General features: G+C 39.9%; 1 protein-coding gene across 1 annotated transcript in view; it reads right to left on the bottom strand.

Annotated features, from left to right (window-relative positions):
• Window positions 1–235: 235 nt before the first annotated feature.
• Window positions 236–23,341, bottom strand: part of LY96 (lymphocyte antigen 96) — a 53,839-nt gene continuing 30,733 nt past the window's right edge. Inside the window, exon 7 of the mRNA XM_074898829.1 lies at window positions 236–299. Coding sequence (XP_074754930.1) covers window positions 294–299 — 6 coding nt within the window. The 3' untranslated portion in view covers window positions 236–293. The remainder of the gene's footprint in view (window positions 300–23,341) is intronic.

Below are 23,341 nucleotides of genomic sequence, written 5' to 3' on the forward strand. Positions count from 1 at the left end.
GCGCTGCCATCCTCTTGCAAGGACTATCAGTTTGCATTAGTCACAACAAACCTTCTCCCATCACCCATCTTTTGCAGGGTCCTTTGCTTGGGAACAGTTGCTGGGCTGAGGCTGCTCTGTTCTTATCTCTTTGGGTTGCCACAAAAGAAATTACAGGTGACTGACAGGCAGGACCACACTCTGCACGTTTTTTGGTTTTTTTTTTTTTTTTGTAATAGAGACTTTGTTTGTCCTCTAGAAAGGCAGCCATCAAGCTTCAGCCCACAAATCCCAGACACATGGAGGGCCAGTTTCTAAATCTGAAAGGCAAGCATAAAAACTTCATTATGAGAAGCGGAGATTTTTTACTAATTTCATGACCTTGAAAGCTATTTCTTAGGAGACCATAGGGAGTACAGCTTAAAACTTCACGACTGACAGTTCAAAACTGACATTTTATAAAATTGTGAGTTTTCTTTTTTTTGTTTTCTTTTTCTTTTTTTTTTTTTTTTTGCCAAAAAATAGAAGGGGAGTGAGTAGTGAGGAGAAGGTCCATACATATTTTCTAAAAAGTCCCTTTTCCAAAAGTAAATTTTGCAGCTTTTATGTTTAAAAGCACTCAGCTGGACCGTTTAAGAGCTTCCCAGAGCACGGAGCTTCTTAAAGAGAATTCCTGAGCTCATCACCTTTCCTCACATTGCTCAGGCCTATGCTCCTTTCTTAGTTTTCATTTCAAAGCCTGTTTTTTCCAAGAACATAACCTTTTCACTGTTGTAGATACAATCACACAGAGAGACTGGTCATGTTTTAGCAGATGTTAGTTAACACCCATTACTGTAACTTTTAACTTGGACCAGACACTAACATTTGGTTTTAATTGTATTTAAATTTAAGATAAGGAAAAATGTGCTATATTATAAATTAGGATTTATTATAACACTACTCCTAATCAATAAAATTAAGACATATTCCTAACAGGGGTTTCAGAAAAAGTACAGAGAAACAGCAAAGACAAAATTGTTTCTGGTGGGATTTTTTTTTTTTTTTTTTTTTTAACCAAGTAATGAGATCTAGGAAGATGATATATCCTTTTCCAAGACAGTAACACTGTTTCAGTCTATTCTGTGAGAGGATCACCTTGTTAGCTCCAAAGTGCATATATTTGTATATCTGTCAAAGGAAATTCCTTAAAATCCATATATAGAGTATTCTGAGATCAATACAAATAGTTTAAACTTGACAGGTTTATATCCTGGCATGGATTTGGAGGAAGTATGGACCGCTAAATTAACAACAGCCAGAAAAAACACAAGCAACAGCAGCAGAGAGTCCACAAAAAGCACTGGGCAAGGAGGAAGGAAAAAAGGAGGTTTAAAACTCCCCAAGTTTATAGGCATTTCTGTTGTATAGAATTATAGAATGGTTTGAGTTGGAAGGGACCTTAAAGACCATCTAGTTCCAACCCCCTTGGCATGGGCAGGGACACCTTCCACGAGACCAGGTTGCTCAAAGCCCCATCCAACCTGGCCTGGAACACTGCCAGGGAGGGGGCAGCCACAGCTTCTCCGTGCAACCTGTTCCAGCATCTCACCATCTTCGCAGTAAAGAATTTGCTCCTTATATCTAATCTAAATCCATCCTCTTTTAGTTTAAAATCATACCCCTCATCCTATCACTACACTCCCTGATAAAGAGTCCCTCTCCACCTTTCCTGTAGGCCCCCTTCAAGTACTGGAAGGCTGCTGTAACATCTCCCTGGAATATATGAAGTATATATTTACATACACACTTCTGTATATATTTATAAAGTAATTACCTGCACAAAGCTAGCTAAGTCAGGAAAAGACACTGAGCAAATGGCAGAGAAAAGGGAGGAGGAAACACATTTTAAAAGTTGGCAGGTCTAGGCTAATTACAAGATATTTTCAGCTTCAAGCAAGTGAGGCTGATGTACAGGAGGGCAAAATCTGAGAAACAGAGCCTTGGCTGAATCAAAATACAGCTGACATCTGTGCTTAATGCTCGTTCTTGTACCTACCTGAGTAGCTATTTAGACTGGCAGCAGCAATACTCAAGCTGTTTTGATTTGCAAGGTGCTAATATGAACCCAGTGGATTTGTTATGGTTTCCAGTCTCACAGATTTAAACATATCCACAATAGCCTCACAGTTGCCTTTGACTGACCTCAGCCATGGCCCACAGGCTGAGGCTGCCTGCTGAAGGGTAAGTCTCCAGACACAGAGAAGGGTAGGCTGGGCAGCAGAGAAATCCATTAAGGAGTAGCAAAACCACATTAATTCATACGTAATTATGTTAAATCACTCATCACTCCCATGCGAATGCTTAAACATATTTCCTTCATTTATTTTAGTGGAAGAAGAAGGCAATTCCTACAGTGCTAACATTTCTAGACAACTCTGATTTTACTCAGTAACCATATATATTCTCAAAATACATATATATTTTGAAAATATATATAAGTCCAAATAAAGAGACTTCCAGGACAAGAACATGTCTGTTGGCCATCTCTCTCCAGGCCACAGCTCCTCACACAATTAATGAACCATTGCTGTCCATCTGACTCATGGCATAGAAGGATCACATGAGCTGAGATTAATGTGATCTATTTTGCCCTATTTCCTACTTCTGTCATGTTACGTTACGCTTGCTGTATTACCTTTCTTTACATTTTAATGATGAAAAATTAAATTAATTGGGGCACTACACTGATACCTCCTGTGGAAATACAGGCTGGTTTTATGTGAGTGGATGGTTAAGCTGCTGGCTTAAATGTCAGCCAAGCCCTGCATTTTTCATTCACTGGATAGGGAGAGTAAGAACATGATGTAAGGAAAACCACTGGTACGCTCAGTTCACGGTGTGTGAAGATGTTCACTGCTGACTCCAAGCTTCCTCATCCTCCTCCACCTGAAGCCACCCATTTTCGAATCGTCCAGACAGGGTGGAAACTCCTGTCCAATGTACAGCTCCTGGTAGAGCCTAGTCCTGCCCCAGAGCTGCAGCTCCGGGTCAATAACAGAAACAATACACTTGCTCTCACAGCACATCAAGAAATACGGTCCTATTTGCTTTGCATAAAAATAGCAACTTTTGAATATCTGTGAGCAAACGAAGCATCTGCCTGTGGAGGCAGAGCCAGAAAACCTTGACATGCTTATCCAGCTCCTCTCTCCCGCCTGTGCAGGAGCCTTGGCACTCTCAGGACTCTCAGCGATACCCAGTCTAGCTTTTGAAACTTCTCACTCAAACCTCCACGTGCTCTGGGGAGGTGTAGTATCATAATACTGACAGCATGAAAAACTGTGAGCTTGCAATTTGAAAGCTCATCTTACCGACACTTTATCCCCTCTGCAAAAGCTAAGGGGGATGAATTTGCAGCGCTCCTCATGAACACTCTTCCACCATCTCCTCCAGCTGCAGAGTCATTACCAGCAGCTCTGTTCCAAGAAAGCTGGACAAATAACCAAAGCCGGGTTTCTTTCCATGCCTTGCTCAAGTTTATGAATGTGGAATTCTAAGGCCTCACTAAATCATATTTCTCAGGTCTTCTGCATGAAACTTTCTCTACCTGTTGCTCAGTAGCAATGCTGCAAATGATCTGCTGCTGGTCTTACAAGTATAAAAAAAATTGCCTACCTTCCCTGCAAAGTCATTTCTTTAATTAAGGTCCAGGTCTTTCAGGTGGTTACCAGGGCCATTTTTAACTCCTGGAAAAGGACATGTTAAGACGACAGGTACCTAAACATTTTATTTTCCAAGAGTGGCAAATTTTCACTCAGCTAAGCAGGACAAACTGCAACAAAGAGGAATTTGGAGACTCTCTTGAGCACTTTCATCAACTTTCCCTTCAGTGGAGGTGCCTGACTCTGAGACACTCTGCAACGGAACCTGTGCACGAGGCACTCACATCCCCACAGCGAAGCCAGCCTGCAGGTCACCATGAAGTCCAGGAAGCCACTGGGGTACGGAAGATCCTCTATTCCAGCTCCTCTGTGAATCTTCAGAAAGGGTCTCTGGCAGTCTGCTATCAGTCACTTCTGTGCTGCTTCTGTTTTGTTCACAAAGCACCACTCATTGCAGTTTGGCTTGTTCTCGCTGAGTGGTAGTAGTCATGGTAATAACTGAACTTCAGAAAAATGTACATGCAAAATAATGAAAGATTGTGAAGGTTGTTTTCCACTGATTCTGCTTTCAACCTTAAGGAGATCCCAGTAATGCAGATCTCCTGTGCAGTGACCACTTCTGTGTCGCTTCTCACATAAATCTTTTGTGAATCCTTGTGACCCAGGTGAGTCTGTGGATGTGTCCGTGTGGAAGGTGTGGACAGGTGGAGATGTCAGTGCTGGGGCAATGGCCTGCTCAGCTGGAGAGGGCATTTTGGTAAGTCCATCTTTTATTTTAGAAAGGAAAATAAGTATTACACACAATTGAAGGATGACAGGGGATAGCACCACAGAGAATAATATCAAGTAGCAAAAAACTTGTTTAAGCATGCTGACCTCTAGCTAAGCCCATTTTGTCAGGGCCGGACAGTGCATTTTGCTATCCCATTGCAGTTCCCACATGACAAGCCCTGTCCTTGAGATATCCTGTTCCTGAATCAATAACCACTGGCACCAGCTCTCTCAGGCTTCTCTGAAGCTGCTTTGCAGGAATCCATGCACATATTGCTGCCTTCATTACTTTCTCCCACCACATAAATCAGTATTACTTTGATCGCCTTCATCTGTAACCTGACATTAAGGGACGCACATGGAGCCACAAAATTCCCTGGGCTCAGGAGCACCAGAGAGCAGGACTTGCAGCCTCTCAAGGTATCAAATCTTTCACACGTTTGACAAAGTTGCAGAGAAAATGAAAGAATGTGTTTGCTTTCCAGGAAGACTTTTAAAAGATCTCCTTTTACTGTTATGCATCAAAATCTCTTTTTCCTTTTTCTTTTCCCATCAAAGACAAACATCCTGTCTCCCTTGAGTCACTTTTTGTTATTGCACTGTTTGCCCACTTCTAGCTTACACTACTGATATTCCTCAAACAAAGAGCATGCCAAGGCTTTCCTAATTCACTTCTCACTGAATTTAAGCCCTTGCTCTTCCACACACTTTGGAGATATTTTTCAAGCAAAAATCTAGCACCTTGATTCTATGATGCAACTGTTCGATAAATATAATTTTTAAACATTCTTAATTTTCTCCAGGATCAAACCAATAATTTATGAGGCTATTTTTAGCCTTTATTAAGTTAAATCTTTATTTCTTTGGACATTTCCCTGCATGTTCAGCTTACTATAGTTTTTATCCTTATTAAAATATCTTTTTCGATTTCAGATTTTTTCCAATGCGTAAAGTCTATACTCATAAATTTATAATTTTGTATTTATACAATTATATTTATGTTCATATTCATGTGTTCATTTTATACTCAGCTTAATCCTCTTCATATACGCTTAAATTTTTTGCTAGCTTGAGATCAAAAAGGAGAAGCTTTCTATGCCTTGTCTGGATTACGAAGACTAAAAATCTCTTCCTAAATTATTATATTATTCCACATCTTTCCAGGAATTTTGAGATATTTCAAAGATTTTGTTAGCTGATTATAATTTTTTAAAATGTTTTAAAATATTATTATCAGTTACTAGAATTTAAGAATTTTAAGACTAATTCTGAAATAATGAAAACCATTGATAATTTAAATGCCAATTTAAATTACTTCCAAAATATATCATCAAATTCAACATCTGATAATTAAAACCACTTTTTTTTAAAAATTAAAATATATAGTGGTAATATCTTTTCTTGTTCCTGCAAATACATTGCTTTTTTCATACAGCTAGTTTTCATCTTTAAACATATTGCCGGCAAATTATTAATATTGCCTCTGTCTTTCCTGTCAGATTTACTGCAGTTCATCTACTGCAAGACAGACATATCCAAACAATAGTGTTTTAAGTTACCTGCAGGCCAATTACTTTGTGAACTTACATTCTCAGAGTTAAATTCTGCTTTACCATTGGATTTATTTATCTGGTTGAGTTGTTTCTCGGGTTTAATAATTAATAATTTTAGGATTAAGGATCTTAATCTCAGGATTAAGGATCTAAAGATTTAAAAAAAAAAAATAAACACAACAAAAAAAACCCAAACAAGCAACAAAAAACCCAAAAGAGGCAAAAAAAACACCCAAGAAATAAGAAAAATAAAATCATTTCAAAGACCAGAAAAGCCAATTTATTTCTTTAGAAATAACTCACTGACTCCATATGGTATCAAAAGTTATGAGACTTTTGAACACTGGCTAAAAATACACCATGAAAATGATCATTTGTACAATACTGATGCTAAGACGGATGGAAATTGCAGTCCTGATACTAACCCTCCCTCCACCAGGTCTAGGAAAGGCTTATGTTTCAATCCTGAGTCTTCCTTGGGTTTCATGCCGCAGGGTAAAATGTCATATGCAGATGAGAAAAAGAGTTCCGTCCATAAAAAATCTGTATCAGGAAATTTCCCCCTAGCCTGGCGGGGGGCGGTGCGCAGAGAGGCCCCTGTGCTCCCCTGTCCTGTACTCCATCAGCCTTTCAGGGGGCTGCCGGGGTGGTGAGGGCTGAAGCCTGGGCGTCTTACATGAGCATACTGCATGATGTGAACAGGGGGAAGATCTGTGACCGCTAATTTTTACCTACAAGCCCAGGCACAGAGATTCTCTGAACTTTGCTCACCTGAATGCCAAGGGGTTCCTCAAGTCAAGTGTCCTCATGTTTCATTCCCTTCTACAGGGACGATTCCCCCCTGACCTCACCGAGCCATTTTGCTTTGGTTGTGTTATACAAATGCCGGTGTTTTTTGGACTGATGTTTCAAAATCTATCACTGCATCTTCCTGCATAAAATGAACTCCTGATGAAGGTGTCTAGATATGATGGTTAACCGCAACTAAAGGTGTATTTTTCCTTTTCTTCTTCACTAAGCGTAAGACCAGAAGGGATCTCTTCGCTCCCAGGATATCACAGGCAATCAGGCAATCAGATCACATAATCCCTTTCATCAGCTGAGGGAACTCCATGCTAACATTCTTATTTCTGTCTCTAAAATCTGTTTGTAACACTATTTCAGAATGCCACTTCTCCAACATACAGGACTCATATAGTTTCAAGCCTGCAGTATTGGCACACAAATTTTTTTATTTATTATTTATTAAAAAAGAAAAAAGAAAAAAAAAAAAAAGGAAGTTACTTTAAATCTTTGAGTAATTCCAAACCAATCAAACACAAAATTAGAGTGTAACCTTTTACCAGTAGCTGATGCAAAGTCATCCACTAGATCCAGGCCTTGAATTAATAAACAGGCCTGAATATTTAAATCTTGTACTATGGGAACTCTTTATAGATAGGAAGACAGTCATTAAGGAACTTTACTGAACTGTGTCACTTTGTAACAAAGGTGTTTGTCATTCCTGACTTAAGGATGATAAAGAATGCTAGAAAAATTCAGTGCTATATGTTGTATTATTGGCAGGTAGGGAAGTTCAGTCACATGATGAATTTTTATGGCTGTGAATTTTCATGGTTAGTTACTTCATAACAGCAAATCTGGAGATATCAAGAGACTGAAAAAGTCCAATATACATCAAATGTATCATACATGAGTTGGAGATCCATAATGCTTCAGTACTAAGTATGTCTGCTGTGGAGGACAATGACATAGAGAAATGTTGGTTAGTCTGATTCCGATGCAATGTTTTTCCTTCAGTACTCAGTATAAGTAAGATGAATGTCGTTGCCCACCATGTTCCAGAGAAGAAGAAAATACAAATAACTGGGGAACCGAGGAAGTGCTAATGTTCCTGGTCTCTCAAATTCCTTGGAGTTACGGGCTATCTGGTCTGGGTGTCTGGGTACCCAGAGTACCCATCAGCCTGCCTCACTACCTGAACGTGAGTGACACGGAGATAATGAAAACATACACATAAATACAGGAATTTAGTTCTGGCACCAAACTTTTACAGTGCAAAATCAACAGTCTGACAAAGAGAGAGCAAGGGGACAGGAAATTACTGCTTCATTAATTATTGCAAAGAGCTTTGAAGAGGTGTGTGAGTGACCGAGGTTGGTCAACAGTGGTCAGGCTGGGAGTAAATGCAGTGGCAATCAGTGGTCCCCTGGGAGGAGAAAGGGGAAGGAGGAAGCACAGCAGAGCAGTCTGCTGCCTCTGGTCCAGAGGCGGAGGTAACAGGTCTGGCTTTCTTAATAAAGACTGTGTGGAAAGATGTAGGTTTAAATGAGAGGAAGTATAATTATAAGCTTCCTTTTGACTGTGATTCAGATGGGGTTTGAGCCACTCCCAGCACCTTCAAAGATCCCCAGGGAAAGAAGATTTTCAAGTGCAAAACTGTGCTGTGGCTGTTAGAATACCATGGCTAGAAGATCAAAACTGAGCCAACCAATCCGTCTTACTGAACGGATTATGAACTTCCACCAGGGAGGTGAAACAGAGGAGCAGAGATATGACCTGAGAGATGCACTTAGAGATGACTGAAAGGGCTATAAAACACAGTTCTCCCCATGAAAGCAAGGGTCTCTCTTACTTCCAATGACATGAATCAGCGTCTGCAGCCCAGATGGTGCAATGTGGAGGGCTGCAATGCCTGAGAACAAATGAGAAAGGGTAGGAGATATTTATCAGAAAGGAGGAAACCACAGCCTAGAAGATTCAAGGCTTGTTCTCAATAAAAGAGCCGTTTTACTCACTGGCTAATGAGAACAGTCTTTCCTACTTCCTGGGAAGGTGCAGTAATTTCGGATTCTTAACAGAAAAAAATAAAACCACACAGCCACAAAATATTGCAAACAGAAATGTCTCTTCTGCACCAGCGCTTACTGCTTTTTTACATTCTTTCTAACTTAATTCATCAGCCAGAAAAAGTAGATGGGGTCAAAGCAAACTCTTCCTTTCCAAATATAGGATCTTTGGCTGATGATACAATAGCTCATCTGCATCTGCGTTTAGTTTTGGCACCAGACTTTAGCAACGCAAAATCAACAGTCTGACAAAGAGAAAGCAAGGGGACAGGAAAAGATAAAATATATTAATACAGTATTACTGCTAACAGCAAATTAAACTAACAGATATGATGTACAACAGACAAGCTGCAACAGCAAGATTCTTACCAAGAGCAATGTCTTCTTTACCCTGGTACTGAGAAATGTGGATGATCCCTAGCAGAAAAAAAAAAAAAAAGTGGCAGAAAAAGAATGAAAGAAAAGTGTCATTGAAGGTTTTTTGGGTCCTGCCCATTTTTTCAAGCTTGCCTCCAGTGAAAATAATTTTTTTCAAAGGTTCATAACAAAATACTGCAAAGTGTGCCTGCTTTGCTCTCTGTCTACATGGCACCATCCTAGCCTCCAGTACTCTTACAGCACACTATGGTAAACCAGTGCCTCAGTCACTCAGGAGTTTGAAAGACACATTATACTCAGGTTAACACAGAGAACATTTTACTGTAGAGATTTACAATCACTTGAAGGTCTTGGGAAAAAATAAAATAATAACATAAAGCAGGCAGCCTATTTCTGGGTCAGCACATTCCTTGCTCCACCTTTCACCTGAACATCCTGTGCCCTTTCTAGAAGTTCCTTAATTAACCCTTACTTTATCTTACAACTATCAAATGTAAATTAATAGTCATGTGGGGTCATCTTTCCAAGGTTACACTGCATGACATTCACCTGCTCCTGCCTGTCAGAATTAAATCTGGAGAGTGCTGAGTTGCTTCATAATCTACGTCATCTGAAGATACAGCTTTTCACCTATACAGCAAAGTGCAGTCTTAATTTGAGCTTTATGATGTGAGCAATGAAGTCCCAGAAAGAAAAAAACCCTCTTTACAAAACACTTTTTTCACTCTAGGGTGGAAAAAAAGAATTAATATCCATTTTGAGATTTTATAGCTTTGCTTAACTCTCTGGTTTTTTACACGTGGTCGGTTTATTTTAAAACAGCTTTCATTAATAAGGAACAGAATTCCCTTAACTGACCTTAGACATATGCAGCCTCCCAGATGGGAGGGAAGGGTACTTTAGGCTAAATAAGCAAGTGATGTATAAGGTATAAAATGAGGAGAATTCTTCCCCCGTTCTCAGGCAGCACAGCTGCGAATGGCAGCATGTAGCAAGTGACCAGCACCCAGCATCGCAGCTCGGCAAAAGAAGTTTTATTCCTGCTGCGTCACAGCAAATGGCAAACACAGCCATTCGGATGTAAAGCATTTTCAAACACATTAGTACTAGACTGTTGACTCCCTTAGAATACATATGCCTTCTGTTTGCTTGCAAAAACTCTGAGGGCTAAATTTGCTATTTGAAAATAGTAAAATTTGAGGCAGCTGCATATTTTTATTAGTGACTTCTTAGGAACTGTGAAACAGATTGAGTAGTATTACATTGTGGTAGATGGAGCAAACTGTATTTACACAGTCACCCCTCCAGTAATCATGAGTTAACAATTGAGGCAAATAAATACTTTAAAGTCAATAATTTTAGTAAATGTGACATTTCCCACTACAAATTTTTACCCTTTAGTCTTAGAAAAAAGTGTAATAATTGAAATGAAATTGCTATTATGTCTTGTCTTTCACTCTATTCAAGTTTTTAAACTTCTTTTTCTACTAAAAAATATAAAAGAAGAGACAAGAAAGAGAAAACAGAAAGCAGCGAACAAGCCTCGAAAGAAATCCTGTCATTTCAAAGAACTTATAACTGGATTTATTATTTTGCTTTTTACTTCCAGGACAACTTCTCTGTAAAAAAAAAAAAACAAAAAACAAAAAAACAAACAAACAAACAAAAAAACAACAAACAAAACAAAAACCAACCCAAAACCGACACAATACCTTGTAAACATTGTCTTGCAGTATTTTCATAAGGCATATCTCCTTAAATATAAGTTTTATAAGCTGAAATGCTAACACAGAGTTCCTAAAATACTTCAAGAATCACCCAGTAAATCTATGTCAATGGACTACATAAATTAATCTTTCTCAAAGCCCTTGATCTAGCAATTAATAATGCCATCTATCTTGTACAAGTTCATATCTAAATTCATCCGAATAATTATTCATCCTAAACTGTTAAATTATCTATGTACCTGTAAGTGCATGTAAGTTCATAATAACATCCAAAAGTAAAAGTATTCCATTACTTTTCCCAGGTGGCATTCTTCATGAAGGTAAAGTTGCTTTAACTTTTTCTATCAAAATAAAAATGTAAGAAAAATATATTGAGGAGACTACTTGTAGGAATTATCTCAATTCATAACTCATGCCAGCCAAGCCTCAAAACACTCCAAAATAGAACAATTTCTGCACTATAATAACCTCCCATTTCCTTCCAACACACAACTAGATAGTGTGCATGTACTCCTTCAGTCACACTGATAACCCTACCTCTGACCCCAAGAAAACTGAGCAATATTGAAACAGGTATTTGTTTCTGCTATTCCCTAATAGCTTCTGGTTGGCATGTAGGTAGATTAGTACTTGTTGACCAGAAATGGGGAATTCAGTGAATCCGTTGAGCCAAAAGACATCTGAATGTATGGCCTTTTTACCTTTCCATCGTTTTCTCAAGCCTGCTTCCTTGGCTGAATTCAGCTACTGATATATCACGTATATAGTTAATTACTAGTAAATACTTTGTAAATAAAACAAAAATGTTGAAAAGGTTAGTATGCACACATACTCACACTCCGGTGTGTACACAAAAATAAAGAATAATACACATTTGTGCTTTGGGTTACACAAGCACTATGTGTAACAGGATCTGGAGAAGATAAACTTCCCTAATCAGGGCACAACAAGAGTTATTTTAAGAAAGGCAGGATGTCTGGAGGGGTCCAACCTTGGACATGATGAAGAGATCCTTCATGCTTGTTTTCTTAGTAAAGAGGAGACAAGCTGTCTCAATTAATAACCTATATCCTGTTGAAAACTTGAAGATGGCTAATAGCTCATGCCTCAGTTTCCAGCAAAAGACTCCCCATAGCACTTCTGTGAGGTGAGGTGTGATGCGTATCCCCACACTGTATTGGCCTTTACTGGGCAGAATCACATCCCAGCATGCTCCGTGTCCTGGGCATTGCACTGCTAACAGCTACAGAAGATCCTGCTGGTTTAGGTGGGTGTAGCTCCATCAACACATCACTTACTCATGTAATTGGGCACTCCATTTGAGTTTTGGCATATGAACGTCACTCCTGTCCCTGTTTTCGTCATGAAATTCCAGTGGATCATAGTGTTGGGAAGAGCACCCTTCTTAGACCTCTCAGGCATCCCATTCAGGTGATATTTCAGTGGCAACACCAGCCATGAACAGACAAGACAGCTATTGCAATAGAACCATAATGAAATCATATTTGGTATTTCATGACTAAATCTTTATTCTGTGCAGATCAGTCTGGTTTCTAATCATTGCAGCTTTTTGCCCATCTCTGTCAAACACTGCTATTGAGGAGGAAGAGGTAAGATGTTTTGGACCTACCACTCTAACTAGAAGATCTGAATCCTTATTTCTCTGCCAGGAACTTCTTTCTGTTCTAGACATGCATTTATTGCAGTGACAGCATTGGTCTTTAGTTTAAGTAGTTCCTTCCCTCCCTGGCCTTTGTACCCTTGAGGCATTCCTAGAAAGCGATTCATTTTTCTGGGCAAAGTAATATATTTTTAGTATGTTCTAAAGCATCATTGATGTCATGGCAATACTGTTTTCTACAAATATTATCATGTGAGTTCATAATACTTGATTATGCATGACCAGGACAACACCCAGGATAGGTCTCACCAGTGCTTTGCTGAGGAGTGTATATAGTGAAATCTGTCCCTATAGTGGAGCTAATCCCTATGGAAATCTCTGATGTATTTTAGCATCCTAAGTGATTTTTTTTCTCCATTACTGCTATAGATGTTTCTGACTTCTCTGAAATTTTTGACAGGTAACTCCTGTCATATTGCAAGAAAGTGCTGTTATTCTTCCCTAAACACATGAGCTTCCACTTTGTAGTGTTAGATCTAATCTTGATTCTATTATTTATTTATCACATTCATCCCTTTTTTTTTTTTTTTCTTGTAGGAATCCTCTCTGTCCTAAAACCATGTTGTCAGCAAATTCCATTAGCAAACAAGTACTCTCTGTGACAAGATCACTAACAAACACATAAAACAGGACTGGAGCCAGAGTTACAATCATGACCTCTTCCCAGTCTGACAGGGACCCTTCTGGCACAAGCCACAGTTGTCTCCCCGTAGCTGGTCCTTCAGCCCTTTTCTCCAGCTGAAATAACTTCTCCTGTGGTCCTATATCAAAGGCATCAGTGCAGGCAATAGAGGCTAGGTACTGTCCTATCTAGTAAAGGTTATCAAAGGCAGATATCTAGCTAAGTTTGCCCATGTCTCTCACTGAATTTTATCCCTTTAGAATTTGTTTTCATCCCTTTATTTAAATATTTCCTTTGAAATGTCTGTTAAATCCTTGCACAACTTGAAATCAGAGTAGCATTATCTAGGTGATGGTAAAGGTGAGGTTTAGGAAAGAAAAAGAGTCTTTAGAGCCCCTTTGGAGCCCCACTTCAAAGAGACCTCCAGTCTGTCCTAAGAGTAAGGGTTTCAGCTGTTTTCCAGTGACTTGGTACAAAAACTGCCTGACAGATTCATCAAACCAGCTTCATGGCTGCAACTAACCTCTCTACCACGTCATGGAAAAGTCACTTCTGCCTGCACTGATGGCAGGGAGCTCATCAAGGCTCCTTGCGCCCTTTCCCCCTACCCTTCAGAAGAGCTAACACAGGTCCTCCCAAAGCATTTTCTCAAGACAGTTGTTGATGTAATGAAATTCCAAGTCTCCTCCATGCTGAAGACTTCGAGTTCCTTTCCCCAGTTGATATCAAGGCTTGTTGGTCGAGCAAAAAGGTCTTCTCTATAATTTCCTTGCTGGTCACTGAAAGCAAACACAGAAACAGCATTCCCTTTTGTCAGATCAAAATCATATTGGTGAATAATTCTGTTATTCACCAATAACCAAGCTGTGTCACTGATAGTAACATGTTCCCTGTTCATAGGGACTGATAGTAACATGTTCATAGCTCAGAAGTTGAAGCTTTAAAGCATAACCCCCAGAAGACTGCATCTGCTATCATCATACACAGCTCCTTGTATACTCTAAGGTCAGAGTTGCAGCCCTGTAGTTACCTAGAACAATTTTTCTGTGTGCTTCAACTGCTCCCAGGACTCTAATAACTACTGATAATCTCTTCTCTAGTCCTTCATCCCCCCTCACTTAGATTGGTATGTTATTCCCAAAATTAATGCACCAAGCTTCACCAAATTGTGGTTCATGTATGTGTGATGGTTGCTAGAGTACATCAAGCTGCAAGCACTGCCTGAAGAGCTGATTGCCTCCTCTGCTACACCATAAAGTATAACTTTGGAGTTGTTGCTGTTATCACCATTACTACTTCCAACAGTAGTAAACAAGTAAATTTAAGAGCAAATGATTTACACAGTGTTGCTCCCACTTGCCTGCATGCTCAGTTTTCATCTTGTAACCCCTATCACTAAGACAGCTTTCTTCCATGTGCCTTTTGTTGCTAGCCAGCAATGACTTTCCTTTTTCATTCTGGATTTACATCCCTTTTTGTACTGGGCTCATATGTGCCACGTTTCTCTTTTATTTCCTGCCTTAAAACTCATCTTTAAAGGGATTTGTCAGTGAAATTACCTCATTGCTATCTTCTCTGTGAACAGTTTTCACAAGTACTATCATAAATTGATTGAGGATAAGAGGATATTTTTTTAGAAAATGCACATGAGAACACGCTTCCCACTATGCCTTGCACGAGTAACTATTACTGTTAGATACATCACTACAATTTGCAATAACATCAGACCTGGCCCAGGACCCAGCTCTGCAGGGTGCTACATAAATGCAGAAAGGTGATCATTAAAACAAGGATTTTAAAGATAAGAAACATCAAATATGTACGGAAAGATGGAGAATGCAAGGTGCTGTAAACTGCCTGCATTAACAGCATCTTAGATTAACGATAATGGAACCTCTTTAAATGCTAAACTAGTTTTCATCATTTGTGTCATTTTCTTCCTTTTTGTGTTTCGCTCAACTTGAATGGTGACAGTTTCATTTGTACTTCAGTCAGTTCTGTTGTCAGGCAGTAAACCTACATTGCAGTTCTTGTGTTGTAAATACTTAGAGGGCTCATTTTGAAATAAACTATTTAAGCAGGATTTGAAAGAAAATCTTGAAAACTCCCTATCTTGAGGATTTTACAGGTTAAACATCTAAACTTTGGCTTGAAACTGGCATGATGCAACTTCCCTTGGATATTTAACAGATCTATAATACATGGACACCATTCTGCCTTTGCACATAATACAAGCATGTGACTAAATTAACTCTTACCTTTTATTCATATCCCACCCTACAAACAACTGCTGATTATAAAAGTAAGAACTGTGAAATATTATTTGTCTGGAGAACAGCTAGATTTGATTTTCTTCTCGAAACTGGAAGACTTAACGCACAGATAGTAACACAAGCTGTTAAACCCCGCATTTTTTGCTGTGCTGCTGCTCCACACTGAACACAAGAGCCAGAAAATAAGCCCCATTGTTTTCCACAGTTCAGTGTAATCACAAGTTGACATCAGTGATAAATTCCATTTTTCTGCCACTCCAAGCATTAACATCCCCCAAACCATCTTGGAAGAGAGCAAGCATTGCCATCAAATCACAAGTCATCTTGTTCATGATCCAAAACATAACATAGAGATGAAATATCTTTTGACTGTTGAAATAATGACTTCCTGAAATAGCTCAGGATACAGAAATTTAGCTGTAATAATACAGAATTTCTACTCTTAAAAAGAAAAAAGGAACTAGATATTATTTAACAATTACAGAATAGCTCAGAAAAAAACTAAGAAGCCTTACTGCCTCTGCAGCAGCATTCGTGTCTACCCTGGAATTTGGAAATAAAATAAGGTTGGTGAAGCAAATATTTGCCCCAGGATGTGAATGGACCTTGGAACAGAAAGTAAAGGAGAGGGTTGACACACAATTGTGCTCCTTGTTCACTGCAAGAGGAGAGCTGTTAGATTGTTTGGGGGTGACTGGGAAAAGGGGGAAATATTCTGGTCTCCAAAAAACCCACTCAAACTGTTTCTCCTAGAACCATAGAAGAAGCATATGAGAATTTTTGCCTCAGCTAAATATCTCATTATTTTCCTTGAATAAAGTTAGAAGTAAAGACAAGGAAGTAGTTGGAGCTGTAGTCTTTGCTCAGGAAAAGTTTACGGCTGCAGGGCAGCTGATCCAGGATATCTCAACAAGTAACATTACAAAAGCCTGACTACCAGGGAAGGGCATTCAGAATAGTTGCTTCTCAGTGACCTCTTTGTACATCCCCTGCACTGAGATTATGGAGATGGTAATACAAGAACCTGCTATGTTGGCATTACACCCCCTGGGAATTAATCATGGTATTAATTATGTAGGACAGAAATGGGTTCAAAGCACACGATCCCGATTAAAAACCTAAGTCTCTCACAGTTTGGAAAAGTTTAAATTAATGAAACTGAACTTCTCCATCTCTATAGATTTACAGAAATAATTGCTGCATAATATCCCCAAGGAAGTTAAAAAATGTATGAGTATTGGATCAAAATATATGTAGCTTAACTTTAATGTAAATATTTTTTGCCATGCCATATAATCAGACTGTGCAAATTTTAATGGAGCACATATTTGCCTGAATCTGGCTTCACCTTCAGCCAAGTTTCAGCACAACTTCTTCCCAAAGCTGCATATTTAGAGAGAAGATATCTAAAGCAGCATGCTTTGCATGGCTCAAGAATTAGGTTTCTGATGCAAGATCTTGTGATTATCAAATCCACTCTCTAAACTCTAGGGTAGTCGACTAAACGAGTTTGAACTTTTTTACTGACAATTCAGGAATGGCCACCTGAGTATTTCTACTTTCAAATATAAAGAATGTACCTGAATATTGCAACAATACATAAATATTCAAGATGAGGGAGCACAAAATGGAACCCAACCTGGACAATAAAAATTCTTTAAAAAATTCCAGGCAATCATGAAGTTTACTTGTGCTACTCCCTTTAAACTTCATTTAAATTTCAGTTAGAAAACTGACAAGAAATTTGTTGCAGTAATAAAACTGAATTCATCCTTGCAACAAAACCAGGACGTTTTTTCCAAGGTTGGGTGTGATCTGCCCTGAAAAGAGATTTAGAACAAACATTTGATTCCTGTGAAAAGCTGGGGAAGTATAATCAGAGTAGCTTTGTTAGGCATAGGTGCAGGATGCCACACATTAGAAGTTTATGCTGTTAATCTGCAGTGCGAAGCTAGAAAGAGGAGGTGGAAGAGAGAGGAGCCGTAACACAGTATTGTCAGCTTGTGTCTCTGCAATCTCTTCCCTCTTATGTCCCCTCAGAACTTTAGGTTATGTCTACACACAGAAGTCACATCAGCTTTCCTGAAACTGATCTACTGAAGCCAACAACTTGCATGCGTGCAAGCGTGTTTCAGATTAATTACAGACACAACCTGAAGTGATGTAAATCAGTCTAAAACCCACAAAAACTCTTTCTATTTTAATTGGCACCAGACTACAGCATTATTTAAACAACAAAAATATGACAAGACTTCAATCTTGTTATCTCCAAGACACAGGGCAGGTAAATTTAGCTCTGGTTGGGCTCTTTGCGCTGGTCAGGCAGTGTAAAGCCAAAGGCAAATAGCATAGGTAGGAGGCTTCAGAGAAGTTGGATGAATTTAGCCAGAGGACCTGGTACAGCAGATGTTTATTTATAGCATAGTAGTAGCGTACATGCATTCCCTGAAATACAAATCCAGCTTGCATGAAGCAGGCATGTTTCCAAAAGTGTTTGAAAAGAAGGCAGGACAGAAATACAGACATGCTACAGTTGGAGTTGCTGTTCAGTTATTTTTCCTTAATGTATTTCCTAGCTTCATATTCATTTTTTCTTATTAACTAGCTTCCTATTTATCTGAGCTTGGAGAAGGAAGGGGCGTGGGGAAACAAGGGTTTTCATGGTGACTAAAAGTTGGTTCAAATGAACACAGCCATGTTCCTCAGCGGGTGAAAATCACTGTGCAGCATGAACTGGCACGGAAATACTAGCGTGGAAGCTGTTTTCCTTAATTAAGCATGCAATAAGGTAGATAAAATCTAGGTTGGGGTGGGGTGCCTTCAGACAGTCCAGCTCTGGGGTTACTGGCAGCAGCTGCCATTCCCCAGGCTGGGATCAGCCTGTGTATTGCCTGCTGCACCCCGAGCTGCTTTGCCGTTCATCTCTCTTCACAGGCCTTTTGTCGTTGCATGCAGACATTTCTATACTGAATGGCACTGACTATGTTAGAAATCAGACCAGGAGAAATGGTGTGAATGCCTTGCAAACCTGCAGGCAGACTGTGGGTGGGTGCCAGCCAAGGAGTGAGGATGGAGAGGGTACAAATTCCTGATGATTATCTGTGTCATTTGGCCATACAGGGAACTGGCTGCTGGTCCCACAGACAAAAGTTCATGTCCTAATTTTCCACCTGCCTTTTGTCCTTCATCTGGACTATTTACGCACGTGGTGCAGCAGACACTGTTACTCTGCACCCCCAGTTCTCCCACACCATCCTGCAAACAAAGCTCTCTTAAAGACATATGTGATCTTGCCAAAAGCCTTTAAGCAGAGAATGGTGTAGGTCAACCCTGGAGATTTATACAGATCAGCGGGCGCCTAAAGAGAGCACAGCACTGGCTGCAATCAATGGTGATGAGGAGAGCACGCATTTCCCTGCCACCAGGACCTGCCAGCCACAGACAAGGGGTGACAAGTAACTCACCTAAAATCCATGCAATATCTCTTTTCCTCGCCTTTTAGGAAGCAGGCAGTTCTCTCACAGGATAACACCTAAGTAAATAATTTGCCAGTTAATTCTTAGGCACCCTTCAGATGCAAAATAATGAATGTAAAAGATCAATGGGTGAATTATTGATCCTGTCAAAACTCTTTATAGCTAATTATAGTACTGAATGCTAACTGAAGTGGCTATTGGCTACCTACCACTCACAATAAGGTCACTATCATGTTTACAAAAAAATTCCAAACTCTAAATCTTGCATTGTTATAGTATTTCACTTCATCTAGTCCAAAGGCGAGGCACAGCACTTGGATTACTTGGGGCAAGGCAATGTTTTGAATACAAACTCAGTTGTCCCTATCTTCTACAGTTGGGCACATCTCTAGCAACTGGAAGCATTGCCAGCATTTGTGTGCACCTCCAGCTAAGCAGAAACTCGCTGCAAGGCTTAGTGAGTGCTAGACACAGTATGCATCCTCACCTTGGAAAATAAAAAAGCCTTGAAATTATTTCAGTCTTTCCTTTACTTTTCCAGTGTCATTTCTGTTGCGTTCATGAAAGCTTTCAGAGAAATAATTGAGCAGCATGCATTTGCTTCAGCAAGGAAAGTAGCAGTGCAAACTGTATTTCACCAAAATTGAATCTGTCTGGATCCCATCATAATTTTTTATTGAAACAACTGGACTTTTTATAGGTGATTGGTTCATATAAGTCAGTTAAAACTCCACTGCTCAGCTCTTTTACTAACAAGCATGAGAAGCATTTATATTTGTTAGTCTCTTTCCTGGGCTCTCCTGGGCAAGAATAGTTTTCTCTTTCACATTTTTAGAGGAAACATGTGTTCTCGTATCAGATACAAATTATGCTGACACCTCCCAAAGTTTTCCACAAAATGCAAGACATCTCTTTTCCTTTTTCCACGCTTGCTAGAGTAGCTGATAGTGGATACTTCATGTGTGGGAGGGAGAAGTTCAACCTCCAAATGTAACTAGAGTACTCCCAGAACATGAACCCAGGTTATTCCTAGTAGCAAATCAAGCCTGCCCTGTGCCTTGCAGTATCATAAAGCAAAAAGCTCCACTGGGAAAATTTGTCTGGAACCAGTATGCCCCTGCTGGTCCTTTTTGCTTCTGTGAACCATCATCTTCTAACAACAAATATTCATCTAAAAATCCCAACCAGCTGCACTGTCATCCCAGTTTATCAACACCCAGCACACTGAGACTTCACAGAAGATCTTGCCTCATGCTATGTAGGATGCTTGTAGTTTAGGAGGCTGCTGAGTACTGTCAAGCCTGCAGGTAGAATGAGAGAAAAGTTTGAGAAAAGATGATGGTGCTTTGATGGAAAGGAGGGATTTGAGTGGAAAACTGAGAATCTCTCACAGACAGCGTAAAAGAGAAAAGCTGATAAGGCAAGATTTGGATGCCTTGTGGTAATCCAGACAAAATCTTTTTTAAACGATGCATACTCTCATGCGGGGATTCATTTCTCTTAACTTTACAGTGGGCATCTAAAAATGTCTCTACTGTCAGGGGAAAGAAGTAGGCACTCCTCAGGCACAAATCACCTTATATTACACTGACATCCAAACCACTTTAGAAGTAGCAGTTCTGTGTAGCTACTTATTTCTCTCCACTGATTATTTGATTATGGTGGGTTGACAGATTGTTCAGATGGAGAAATTGCAGATGTCTGCAGTTTGACAAGAGGAATCTCATTCTGCTTGTGGCTGAATCACACACCATGTACCCATGAATGAGTCTTTGAAATACAGGACAATCCAGAAAGCTCTATTTCAGAGATACTTCGTGGATGAATATGATTTTTACTTCCTACACTATCTCTTCACTGAATCGGCCAGCAGCCTGAAAGAGGACAAAAAAACTACTTCTTCTGAAGAATCAGACCCTTGATATGAGAAGAGAACATTCTGGCAGGACACAGAGTGCCTAATATTCATGAACTATTTTTTTTCCTTTTTATTTAAATCGAGATTTCCTTGTAACTTGCTCAGATGGCATACTCAGTGCCTCAGGCAAGCCCATGCAGCTGGCTCTACAGCTTGCAAAGGACTTGGCTAAATTACAAGTGTCATATTTTCTCACAGATAAATTGTTCTTGAATAACATTGCCTATGTAACAGGGTTTCCATCAGTATCAGCTTTGCATACCACCTTCCCCTTTTTCACTCCCCTCTTATTGTACAGACGCATTAACTGTGACCCCTGCAAAGAAGCTCTATTTCCACTTTAGTTCCCCCGAGTGCCTCTTACCATCTCCAAGGGAATGGATGGCATAGGGGATCATGTTCCATATTCCATCCTTGTGTCTTTTTTTAGCACCTGCTTTAAAAAATCCAGGGCCATGGTGTGATGGACGAGGTTTAGTGAGTGTCCACAGCAGTTGTTATACAGTAGGGTAGTGACTGAAAGGAACTGTTCTCACCCGGCATGCCCACTTCCAGGGTCCATTCTTGCAAGTTCCAGGACTTGTGAGGACTCACTAGAGGCAGGAGGGTGGGTGTTGTGCATGTGTGAGTGAGAGAGGTGTGGGTTTGCAAATTCCCAGAAAGTGATTGCCTTCAGTGTACCAACAGAAATATATCTAATTTTGTTTAGCTAAATAATCTCTCTTATTTGACATTAAATATTTAATCCACATCCTCTCCTTTGCAGTGCTGAGAAGGGACAGTGTGACACTAATATGTAACCATTTTTATCCTGAAGGAATTCTATCCCCCAAATTAAAATCTCTTCCTATGTCCAAACGATTAGCCTGATGAGACAAATTACACATGGCATGAATGGCAGGACATCAGACTGTGTAATCTCCTGAAGACCATGGGAACACCACAGAGGGGACATGTGAGGTTATTACTACATTTACAGAGACAGTGCACCCAATTCCTTGTCCCTAAACGTGGTTAAACAGATTTCCAACTTGCATTATGAAAACAAGATTTAAAATCCACCACATCCTTGTCTGTAGGTAGTCAGCCCCTCTGTTCTCTGCAGCTGCTCTTCATCCTGCACGCCCCTAGTCTGAGCTACCCTGCTCAGAGCTGCACCAGCAAAAGTTGCAGCTACTACTAAACTAGTAACATGGTGGTCTGCCTCACCAGCTCCCAAAGCCAAACACTGAAAACTCCAATAATCTAGATACTGTGTTTGATTTCTTTTTTAAGATACATTTTAAATAAATAGCAGTCACCTGCTGCTGGATAGGAGTAGAAGGGTTTGTTGTCCTACCCACACTCTCAATAAAAATGAACCCAATCTTTACCAGGACAACAACGGGAAATTAACATGAGGACAGGCTAATATTTACAATATTTGCAGCATCGTGTCATCCAGCTGAAGACAACAAGATGACACAGTGGATTAAATGCCAACAGCTTCTGCAGATTTTTCTCTGTTACTACTCCCAACATTGTTACCACTGATGGGGGCTAAAGTGAGGGCAACAACCAGGGGAAATTTTAGACAATATTCAGTAAGGTGGCTGCAGCCCAAATTGCCATCCAGAATGTAATTCCACTCCACTGAAGACTCAGCAGGGCTCTGCAGCAGATAAACAAGTTTCTCTGTTACCCTGAGGCGTGACAAATACCACTGCAAAGCCGCCTGGGTAGAGAAGAAGGGATTGAGTGCAAGATCCAAGCCCACATTCCTACCTGGGCAGGCTGAAGAAAAAGAATCTCAGCTTCCTACTAGGTGCTGCCTTTTCTCAAGCAGAGCACATATCCCATTTATGACCCCAGGGCCTCCAAGGCAGAACTTGAAACTGAATGCACTGTCACTGCTGATGGCTTTCCCTCTTTGTGCTCAGGCAGAAAATGTTGAGGGTGCAAGCAGGGCGGTTTGGGTACACTCCACTGCAGTGCCATGAACACTAGGCAAATCACTTTGGATATGTCTGTTTTAAGAGGTTGAAGACATACAAACCCTCTCCACTTTCTCTGGAGCCCCTCTAGGCCTGGATGGAGAAGCAGTAGAGAAGCAAAGCAAATACTAGCTGACCCGCTAGAATCCAGAAGCAGATATCCTTTTGACATAAACAGCTCTGCACAGTTCTGCATCAGCATTTTTGTATTTTTCCAGCCCCAGCTTGTCATATCCCTGCAGCACAATTCAAATTTGCCTATTTAGGAAAACAAAACAAAACAAAACAACCCCCAAAACAACTAATCAACTAAACCCTTTAAGGTGCTTAGGTAGGAAGCAATATAAAAGCCCCAGAGAAATTTCTTGTATGGCATGATAATCAGTGAACTCTGCCTGAGCCTGTGACATATGCCTTCCTGTTCTTGGAAAATCAATGAAACCTGTGTTCCTAAGCAACTTGTCTTTTTTTTTTTTTTTTCCAGAAAATGAAGAGGC

This window comes from Athene noctua, chromosome 2 (assembly GCF_965140245.1).
Source record: "Athene noctua chromosome 2, bAthNoc1.hap1.1, whole genome shotgun sequence".
NCBI classification, from domain to species: Eukaryota; Metazoa; Chordata; class Aves; order Strigiformes; family Strigidae; genus Athene; species Athene noctua.